The sequence below is a fragment of the Ochlerotatus camptorhynchus genome, unplaced genomic scaffold (genome assembly GCF_037179485.1).
Source record: "Ochlerotatus camptorhynchus isolate MF236.1 unplaced genomic scaffold, CSIRO-AGI_Acam_v1.1 ptg000825l, whole genome shotgun sequence".
In the NCBI taxonomy this organism is placed as follows: Eukaryota; Metazoa; Arthropoda; class Insecta; order Diptera; family Culicidae; genus Ochlerotatus; species Ochlerotatus camptorhynchus.
The window spans coordinates 30,344-41,923 of record NW_027041286.1 but is presented as its reverse complement, the minus strand read 5'-3'; the positions used below and the strand labels follow the sequence as shown (position 1 = coordinate 41,923).

Genomic DNA, 11,580 nt, shown 5'->3' with positions numbered 1-11,580 from the left:
TAAGCGATTTTATAATTTTCTCTCACCCATTCTTCATTCTTCGAGAACAGCGATCAAGTAATCAATGATTATGACTCATTGAAAGGAAAAATGGCAGCTTTTATGTGTACAACACATTCCTTACAACCTCTTATTGTAGTTTACAAATGAATGGAAGTAGCCCTGGTTGGGATTATACGGAATCTTTCTTGGGATTATTTATAATCTATGTCTTAGTGAGGTTCTCTGATTTTCTTATATTTTCTAGATTTTCTCTTTTTTTCTCTAGAAATCAAGCTGGCATTAGGTCCTAAAAAACATTGACAGTTTCTCTTCGTCGACTTCCTCTTTGCAACATTCCGAGCTAATTTCTGAACACAGAGCGATCAAACAAGTTATTATCTAGCATTTTATATGACAAACACGACAAGAAACGATTCAATACCCAAGTTATTAACGAAAGAGAAAGTCGATTAAGAGAATCGGTTAATGTTACTTACGATCTAATGCATTATGCAGCTTGAAATAATCTGGGAAGTCACCGGAATCCTTCCTAGAATACTTTGAAAAATTCAAATGCTGAAATTTTACAAAATTACTCTATGGATTCTCCAAAATTCCAAAACAATTATGCAAAGTTTCATGCAACTCGGAGAAGGCCAAATCTGATCGATTCGTCATTTAGCGTGGAATTGCTCTATATAGATTGTATGAATTCGGTTGTGCACCCACTTGATCACATGCATCCATCGGCGGAAAAGTTACACAAAGGGGGTTCACAAACTACGACAAATTTTAAGAGCATTAATATAAACCCCCTCCACCTATCCCTTCGTAGACAATATGTAACCGCAATGTAGTCCCATCGTGATTTTATTTAATGTACTGTGAACTTAACTAACCGTTCACCAATTCCAAGCGTTAGTTTTGTTGGCTGACCAAGTGTTTCTTTAAATATACTGTAAGTTGTATGCTATCTCGAAGACACAAACCACCACTGCGCCACCTATTTTTTGACCCGGTAGTTAATGCCCCATATTTAGAATTTAAATCAATTGCGTCGTAGAGAGTTGAACAGATTCTGGGTATTATATTATTAAAACAATAAACGGCTTCGTTTAATCTCTCTGTAATCTACCAATAGGAGGAAATTGCGCAGTAAAATTTAGGCTGTACCCAATCTATCCGGCGTCATCTTGTTCAATTGTGTGGAGTGCTTTGAAGAGATAAGTCGAAGATATTTTGAAGTGGTTTAAGAATTGTTAAAAGGTGTTAATTTAAAAAAGTAATAAACGGTTAATTAAACTCGAAGTAAGTCTTCGCGCGTTTATTAGTAGTATTTTTTATGTTTTTAACAGATTTTTTTTAGTACATTGTCGAACATTAGCGACCAAATTTTGTCGAGCGAAATAGTGTTCGTAAAGAACGTTTAATATCTGTGAATTAAAAAACTACGAAATTCAGGTAAGCCTAATAAGTGTGCGACTAGTGAGCAAATTTATAAAATAAATAATCCGCGTTGAATAGGACAATTGTGCCCAAGCAACGTGGGCGGTTAGTGCGGGTTCGAACAGGAGGTTCGCCCAGGAGGCTAGTACCGGACTCAAGCCGTGCCTGAATTTTCGGATTGGCTTTCGGTTTGCTCTTTCGCCTGTGTGCAGCGAAGACACCGACGTATATTTTGAACCGTTTGCTTGCGAATTCCGACCAGTTCACCATCCATCAGACCCTGGCTGTGCAATATCTTCCGTTCGTCGTATCACAGTGTTTTCGCAAGGCAATAAGTCGCAAGGTGTCGACCGAGCTAAATTCTGGCTGGTAACTCCACGCACAGTGGGGACGCATTTACCCCGAAATATACACCGGCGCGCGAAACACGTGAGTAGACCCACTACGACTAGAGCCCGAAGCCGCCAACTCGTTGGTGACGACCAACGGAACCAAAAGGTTTTATCGATTGAGAATTTGGCATCTTGTATCGTGGGATCCTAACTACGAGGGACGTCCGACGCGGGAGCTGCGAAGAAGTTAAAGGTCAGATCTGAACAGTTTGTTACTCACAATACACTTTAGCACTAGATTAATTTAAACGCTAAAAACCAGTAAAGTGTGACGTCACCTTAGGGCATTAGGTTTGCTTGAATTCGAAATAAATTTAGCTCTGAATTCGAACTTTACAATATCAAATATCGGTTGAGCTTGATGAATTTAGTCGTTTTGAATTACGCGAGCGATTAATATATAATAAATTACTTCTAGTTTAGTTGTAGCTCTCCACTTTATTTCGCGTCACGCAATAAAATTTTAATTAATAATTAGATTGGTTTAAGTTTATTATTTCCTAAACAAGTCCCCTATGATAGATTATAGAGTTGTCTTTTTTTTAGTATTTTTCGGATTTGATGTAAATATTGGTTGAATTTTGTTTGATTGCCGTACGACGTTTGGGTTCAAAAGTGAGACCTCTGATTCTGGGACAACTGTGTAACCTGCCCTGAGAAGGCAGTTTCATCCCGGGCAATACTACCTGAGTAACGGTCCTTCTTCTGAAGGTGGCGCATAAATCGTTTACTTTGTGGGAACAGAAAGGAGCGTTACAAATATAGAATATAATATTTGACTAAATCATGTACACCCTAATAACGAATCAATCTGGATATGTACAATAGTCCATGCATTTTTTTTAGAAATACCCCCACCCCATCTGTCTTGGTTGCGTAAACAATCAATTTATGTTGGAAAATAATGTTACTAAGCCTTGAATTATATAAATCTCTTTATTCGTATATTTTGATACAAAACAAATGTATAGTGACTCGACTGCTTGAAATACAATAGCATTTTCAATAATTTCGCATGCATAAATGCTAGCAATATAAGAAAAGAAATGTAGACATAAAGCAAAAACTGTATTGTTTAATATAAGTATTCGAAATCCTAATCTGAATAGTACGTCTTCGTTCGGCTAGAAAAGATACTACATGAAGGATAATGTTGAGATCCTCTCTTGGTCTGTATAGCTTAATTTTCTATGTACAAAATCGTTCATAACTTATTTAGCAGTAGTAAAATAAATAAATAATTATAAGACAATTATAACTAAAAAATAAATAAATCCAGTCTGCAAAACAAAAGAAAACTAATTGATTGCTAGATAAAGGAACACAAAAATCTATAAAGCTTTCAAAAATGCAAAATGAGATGGCCACTTAAACTGATGCACACTGTCACACGCTGCTGGTGGTTACGACTTTATGACTCCAATGTATATGCTGCCTGGTCTGTCGATCTATTTGCGTTTCGCTCGGAAGATTACCTGCGGTTCCGAGCGCAGGGAATCGGTCAGATATTGTGTTTTCGTTACCTGTTGGAAATATCGTTTCTCATTCGGAGAATTGATCGTGTAAACAATCGGTCGAACACCCACGTTGTGCCATAAGGTTGATATTTGTCTGCCGGGGAAATTTAAGATTAATTAACAGTGGGATAAGACTATTCTTTTGGAAATACTTACGCATTAAACTCGTCCTTATGAATGAACACCAAGCTGATTCCGATTACCGGTGATATTATGTTACGAAAGATGGCACCGTAGACGGACATCAAAATAGTCGATGCATTTAGGTACTGCTGGGTTCGTGATAGAGCGGATTTTTCCATCCACAGTCCACATAATAGGTCAGGGCAATGCTGGCGTAACTGGATTGAAAAAAAAAAAGTTTAAAAATTAAGTATGAATCAAATGTAGATCTACTTCTTCTAGGGTTTTTACACTTCTGTAGTGAGCGTTACGCCGGTTCTCAAGTTAGTGTTCAGGATGTTTTTTTGAATTGGTATATTGTGTGTCAAGCACAATCATACTCTATGCCCAGAGTAGTCGTGAAAATATATAACCCGAAAGATTTTCTCGAATGGACGGGAATCGAACCCACCGGTTTGATAATACCACAGAAGGTCCCGAAGAAACGTGCTCAACTTTTTGGCTCAGCTCTGGTACTATCTTCGGTCACAAGCTAATCGATGCACCCCTCGAAACATAGGAAAATCCACGAACCCCTCATTTTATCTGTCAAACTTTCATAGCGAATCAAAACAAACATAGTGTAGTACTAGAATTGTGACTAGAATGGGGTACGTTAATCGATTTGCTTGGGACCAATAGGCTAGTCAAGTAGTGAGCCAATTTAAAATCGTTAGTTTCCACCGGTTGATAATACCCCGTGCAGACTATGGCTTGTATCATGTAATATAGACTGCCTTGCAATGAGCACTCATTCATCTAGTTTCCACTGGAAATCCTATGTATGAGTGCTCATTGCAAGACAGCCTATATTACATGACATAAGCCATAGTCTGTACGGGGTATAAATATGCGTGATTTTTAAAAAAACCTAAACATTCACAATTTCTAACAGTTTAAGAAGTCCCGCATTTAGAAAAATATTAGAGATTGCAAAGTTTAAAAAATTGAAGAATCTGATACTTGTGATAAATGTGTATACTATCAAAATCCTTACACTGCAAAACAAAACTACCCAACGATTGAGGTTTTTAAAGTAACTTTTTTTTATTATTTGTAAGGTTTTTAGCCTGGGGCCGCACAGTGGACAACAATTGACAAAACCGGGACTCAATTGAATATCTCGGCTGACAAACGGTTCACATTTTGTACATATTCTTAAAGTAAAAACTATGCTGAATCGATTGGTGGTGGTCATTGGCCGGATATTTTTACCTGTCGAGATAGAGGATCAACCCGAGATCCCGGTAAAGTAGGAAATGCAACGTAGTGATCACATTATTAAAAATGTCATAGAACCTAGTAATTTTTTCTATGTTGTCCAGAACAACGAGATGAAAGCGTATTTAATACGGAAACTATATTTTGGAGTATAGTGGCCATATTCTGGTTCTCCGGATAATCCGAATTGACCGATAAAGTGGTCACATTATAACAAATTTCCTAGAGCCTTGTGTTTTTTCTATGATGTTCAGAATCACGGTCGATCCGCTTTTGACAGGAAAAACTGATGTTTGGATTCAGCAGACATATTACCCAGTGTTAACGATGAGTTCGATGCAAGGGCAATTTGGCGGATTTTCACGGCTTTAAAATTTCGTATACAAGTTAAGTGAATCAGCCTAGGACCTGTTGATCAGGAGTTGATCTGATGAAGACTGCACATTGTAGTCGAAATACGTATCTGTCATGGATATCAAAATTAATTAAGTGGAATTCAATTTAATTTTTTTTTTTATTTAAATTTTCAAATTACTGTATAGTATCTGTTAACAGTTCCAAGCGAAGTGAAATTTTTGTCAATTAAATTGTTCACGCTGGTGAAAAATCGAGAATTTTATATGATACTAGCTGAGTGGGACTGCTCTTGTTCGGGATTCAATATTAGCTTTAGTTTATGCGCCGATTCAAAAAAGCATGCTATATTTTTCTGTTTCATTTGTATGAGAGCCCCCCCCCCCTTACAGAGGGGGAGGGGTCACGAACCATCATAAGAACCTTTCCCGGCCCCAAGAACCCCTGCATACAAATTTTCACGCCGATTGGTTCAGTAGTTTCCGAGTCTATAAGGGTAAGACAGACAGACAAAAATTCATTTATATAGGGGAAATGGCTCTAATGTTGGCCTATGGATCTAAGATTGGGCCCATCGCTAAAAATCTGCTATTTATCAATTTTATCTAGATGAACGGGTTATTGGGATGGTACTAATGGATATTTTTTGTCACTATTGAAAATTTAGTCGATTGCTGAATTTTTGTATGGGTCCAAATAAGGGACATCCATTTCCCCTTTATATAGGTAGATTTCCCAAAAACCTAATTTACCGAAAAACCAATATTTATCAGCTTCTATTGTTGTTCAGGCTTCAGGCTTCATTTTATTATGAAGAGCTTTGAGTGGGTTGGTTTATTTTCTTTAAATTCCGTTATAATTGCTTATCTTTTGACGGATACGCGTATTTCGTCTACTACTTGCAGACTTCATCAGTGCCAAGTACTCAACACTATAGTCGCTATATTTATAGTCTGGCGGATAGAATTTAGATCTATTAAGAAGCGGAACCAATTCAATGCATTGGAGACCTATATTTAAAAAGGTACCATCAACTTTTATGAACAAAGCTTTGATAGTTCTATCATCGCTAACCGAACGCAAATTAACAGCATCATCGGATAGCGGAAACATTCCCAACCCACTGATGGGTTTGCGTAGCTGAGCCTTGAGTCACGAGAAAACGCTTTCCAAAGTTTTGTTCGTAAAAGCTGATATGCTCTTTTCTGTTGTTGATCGTGATGTGCTCGATTGTTTCCGCTATTTGACAGCTCAATTGGTTCCCAAAATTCTATCCGCCAGACTATGTATATAGCGACTATACTCAACACCACCACATCATTATCGGTGAAAAAATATCCTCGGAGCATTTTACGCACTTTTTTGCTATCCCTTCAATTCAAAAACCTGAGCAATCTACTGACCTGATAAATGGAAACCGGTGATGAGCAGCAAAAGATTATGCGTTTGGAAAAAAGTGAATTCTTGCCAACTGCTTCCCGTACAAGTTCTATCAGTTTCGCATTGGTATGTGACGCTAGCAGAAACACCGTCAACTCGTTGGTTTCCAGAAGTTTGAGTAATCTTTCAAAAGTGATGATTTTTTCCGATTGAAAATGTTGCCTACAACAAAATTAAATATGTTAGGAACTTGTTTCGCACACTGTAATACAAACTGTATGACATACCCTAGCGGATGATGTTCCGATATGTTGAAATTTTCCAACGAGCTCAGCTTCAACTTATGGATGGGTTCATTTATGTTGGCCTTCTCCAAGGTTGTTCGATTAAGCACCACCAGATGTCCATCACTTGTGATTGTTAGATCAAGTAATATATTGTAACATTTCTGTGACAAACACTGCAAACAACAATGTCAATCAATTTACTTAATTGTCTGCAAAACACTGCTCTAACTATGGAAATGACTCATACATGATTTATGGCGGCTAGTGAATTTTCCGGTGCATCGAAGGCCCCACCCCTGCTGACTATTGGCCAGTAGAGTACTTCGGATTCAACACCTTTTTCACTCCTATGCAGCATCGATTGTACAATTTCGCTCGCAGGACATTTTAGTTTGACAAATTTTGAAGCTATGCAAACTAGAAGGAACAGCAGCATAAGCCACGGTATACCAACCGAGGCAAAGTTACAACAAAGCCACAGTGCATTGAACAAAAATGTGAAGCATGTCGTTAAAAACCAAAAAAGCTGATAAATCATTTTCAAAACTCTTAAGATTGTCGAAAAATACATGCAGACGAGGTAACACCCGATGCAATGCGATTGTAGGTAACAAGTAATTTGGTTTCGTTTCAAGATCACCACATTTTTCACGATTATCCTTTTCAACACGAGAAGAATTTGAAAAATTAATTCTTTTTTTGCTGTTTAATGATCTATACTGAAAGCTATTTAGCTTCTGTCATGTAGTCATGTATTGACGAGGAAAGAGATAGAGCAATCCAAAAGCATATTGCAATGCTATTGGAAAGAAATGGAGCGATGTAATCATTGCGCATGCTTTTAAACTAAACATTGCTTCGAACTTTTGCAATGCTTCCTTCGAATTCTCTTTCGGAATACGTTCGTGATGATGACTTTTCCCCAGCATATAAATATCAAAGAGCAACATACATTGCTCCGAAGGTACAACATATCAAATTAGGAATGGGGTTATGACGTCAAAGATGAAAGTGGGAAACGCTTTTAGAAATCTTTATATATTTACATACATTATGGTTGCCTGGGCTACCATGCGCTTTTTTTTTGACAGACTAAACTTTTCCAAAGAAGACTGCATTACTTTGCAAATTGTGGAACGTGAAGGCTCTAAATATGAAACTTCGAACCGTTACAAAGTTCTGTTTCTTTCCAGGATTCAGCAAAACATTCGATGTGCTGCGCGTATTATGGGTCTAACATTATTATCTTTGAAGCACGACTGATATATCTATCTGAAATTGGTCTGAAAAACATAAACTTAAAATTTGTTATATCTATCATACAATACAACTAATTGCCATCTAATGCGTCCGCTGAAGTGGTCCTGGCATCAAGGTCAACACCGGAATTTTATGTAGTTTTCTTATATCGTATTTCACTAAAACTCAATACCGAACTAACAAGGTAAAATTTATGGGCCTCATCATATCGGACGGTCACGTTGGGCCGGATCAGTCGTATTTCCAAGCTATTGTTGATATGCCTAAACCACAGAGCAAATAAGACGTACTCAGACTTTTGGGATTGTTGAAGTATTTAGGAAAGTTCATCCCTAATTTATCCCAACGCACAGCGGCGTTGCGTAATCTGACTCATAATGACGTTGAGTGGGAATAGACTAAGATTCACGTCTCTGAACTGAAGATTTTGTCTAACACTATTACTTCTACACCCGTGTTAGCTATCTTTCAACCCAAAGCACCGATTGTAATTCAGACAGATAGCTCTAAAGATGGCCTTGGTAGTACAAATGCTTCTCGAACACTGGCGAAATCTGGGCAAAAATGGACTCAGATAGAGAAAAGCTGCTGCCGAGTGTTCGCATGCGAACGTTTTCACCTCTTCATCTACGGGCGTAGTAGCCGGCGCCGGTGGTGTAGTGGTAACCCAAGTAACAATTTCCAGTTGAAGAAACGCTTTCGTTTTGATTTTGTTCAGCTGCATGTTGAATAATAATTGCACAATGTGTTCACCACAACTTTTATAAAACCCTTGTTTACACTGGTTTGGAGAACCTATACAACTGCAACACAAAGGTGTTGTCTAACGTATTCAGTAAAACGTTTATCCAAAATCAATTTCTTGTTGAAGAAACGCTTCCATTGTGATTTTATTCAACTGCATGCTGAATAATAACTGTACAATTTGTTTATTACAACTTCTGTAAAACTCTTGTTTACACTGGTTTGGAGAACCTGTTCAACTACAGCATTATATGTATACGCGGTATAGGAGTAGAAGCAACTTTTATACAACGTTTATAGATACATATTTAAAGTCAAGCTTTATTGTTTTGGTGAAAGCTCTTATACAACGTTTGTAGACACCTCCTAACAGCTGCTTCGAAATGTATTAGAGATTGAACCTGAGAGGCGTTTGTTACACTCTTTTATGACTCCTAAATAATTACTATACAGCAAGCGGTGAAAAGCGTTTATAGCACTTTTTAATGACTACTTAATAACCGTTGTGTAAGTACTCACAATATTCACAGATTAAAATTAGTTTAAAAATTGTCGTGGTACGCCAAAACAATTGCTTGTACAATTTTTATTAATTTAATTTATTTGTGCACATTGAAAAAATATGTAATTATGCCATAATTCACATTCTGTGATCATGGAGGAAGTAGTAACAAGCATCTGTTTAATATTTGATTGATATTCTTTCAATTAATCTCTCTAATCATTAATTGAGAGAATTTATCTAGAAATGTTATCGTTGATAATATGATATATGTCTTAAATTAATGTTTGCATTTATTAATAACACCTATATATAATTTACCTCTACTCCACCAAAGGTTTCTCGAAGCAAGATTCGAACTCATGATCCCGGATTGCCAGCCGCTTCTGTTTCCATCTGCTCTATTCTTGAATACATATTTTGATCATATGAGAGAAGTATATCAAGCTCATCTTGAGTAACTTCTCTTGCAGTCGAATAATCATTGCCTTATGGTTATATAAACATGCCTATCACTTGTGCTATTTTTAGCAACAAAATTGTGGTTGGTCGAACGTAAACAATCATTTAAGAGTGCTCAAAGCAGTTTTTGAAGCTTTTAACCAAATGGCAATACAACTACATTCTTGTACAACTCTGGAAGCTATTATTCAACGTTTGATCAACTCAGGTGTTGTATAAGAGCTCCCAATGGTTTGTTTTGATGCGTTTATTTCACGTTCTATATAGCTCTTGTCAATCAGTGGTGCTATAAAAGTTATCGTAGGTCTTATAAAGCATATAGTTAAACCGAACGTAAACAATCATTTAAGAGTGCTCCAACAGCTTTTAAAACTTTTAATCAAATGGCAATACAACTACATTCTTGTTCAACTCTGGAAGCTATTATTCAACGTTTGATCAACTCAGGTGTTTTATAAGAGCTCTCAATTGTTTGTTGGGTAGTGTAGTAATAGAATTTCAACTAGAATATGATACGTTAATCGTTTGCTTGGGACCAATAGGCTACTAAAGTGGTGAGCCAATTTAAAATCGTTAGTTTCGTATTGATTGTTGGTTCTATCTCTTTCACTCTACTCTAAACTGAAATGCATAAAAAAATGACAAAATGATACTCTCTTTGCACACTGTCAAAGATCATATTGCACACAAAACCAACATAGTTCAAATAAAAAAAAAATACTATCGCATCTGGTGGATGATGGCAAAAGCTTCTAAGAAAATTCTATAACAGCGAACCACATTATTTTAATTGGCGTTGACGGCGACTCTGTAGCTCTTTACTCCTATGAGAAAATCTCGGACCTTACCGTGTTTGCGGAAGCGTTTAAACGCGGCGGACTTATCGCTGTTCGCGTCGGTGCATTCCTTATCCCACCACGGGGTGGGAGGTCGCTTGCGAACGGAAACACCCGGAACATGTTTCGTCTGTGCTCGCAGTGCACAATCGATGATGAGACGCGCGAGAAAGGAGTACTCGTCCAGCGGAGGAAGTATGTCGACCGATTGACTGGCATCAAGAACCGCGGTCGCGAATTTTCGCCAGTCAATGTTTTTCGTAAGATCGTACGCGATGTCGACCGAACGAGTAGAAGAACCATTGGCAATAGAAATTTTGATTGGCAAATGGTCACTACCATAGGGATCTTGAATTACTTTCCACGAGCAATCCAACGATAGTGAGAGGTCTAATCTGCTTATTTTTGCTGGAGGTTTGGCTACTCGTGTTGCTTCCCGGTGTTCAGAATTGTCATTTTGAAGAAGTCGCACATGTCGTATATCAAGGTTGAGCGGTTGTCGTCGTACAGTTCCCCCCAGCCTGTACCGTGAGAGTTAAAATCTCCCAAGATCAACAGTGGCTCCGGCATAGCCGTGCAGATATCCGAGAAACTTTGACGAAAAATCGCAGTTCGCGGTGGAAGATATACTGAGGCAATACTGAGGCATTTACCTCGAATATTAACCTGACATGCAACTACTTCAATGCCTGTCACCGAAGGCAGATCGATTCTGTAGAAGGAATGGAGCTTGTTGATCCCCAGAAGCACCCCTCCATACGAATCTGCGCGGTCAAGGCGAATAATGTTGAAATCGTCGAAAGCAAGATCGTTGTCTGAAGAGAGCCATGTTTCACAAAGGGCAAATGCATCAGAAAGTGAGTTGTTAACTAAAAATTTAAATGTGTCAAGTTTTGGCACAAGACTTCTACAGTTCCACTGAAGAACAGAGATCATATCCCCGACCTCATTCGGAGAATTATCCATCAAAGGATATGATCGATGCAAGGAAGGACCACCTAGAAGCTAGTGGCTTCAAAAGAGTTTTCACCATTG

General features: G+C 37.8%; 1 protein-coding gene across 1 annotated transcript; it reads right to left on the bottom strand.

Annotated features, from left to right (window-relative positions):
- Positions 1–2,741: 2,741 nt before the first annotated feature.
- Positions 2,742–7,576, bottom strand: LOC135715155 (glycerophosphodiester phosphodiesterase 1-like). The gene is made up of 5 exons (XM_065238555.1): positions 6,989–7,576; positions 6,742–6,914; positions 6,478–6,676; positions 3,494–3,678; positions 2,742–3,431 (listed from the first exon to the last, which is right to left on the bottom strand). The coding sequence occupies exons 1-5, from the start codon at positions 7,310–7,312 to the stop codon at positions 3,269–3,271; spliced, it is 1,044 nt and encodes a 347-aa protein (XP_065094627.1). The 5' UTR covers positions 7,313–7,576; the 3' UTR covers positions 2,742–3,268.
- Between the last annotated feature and the right edge of the window lie 4,004 nt (positions 7,577–11,580).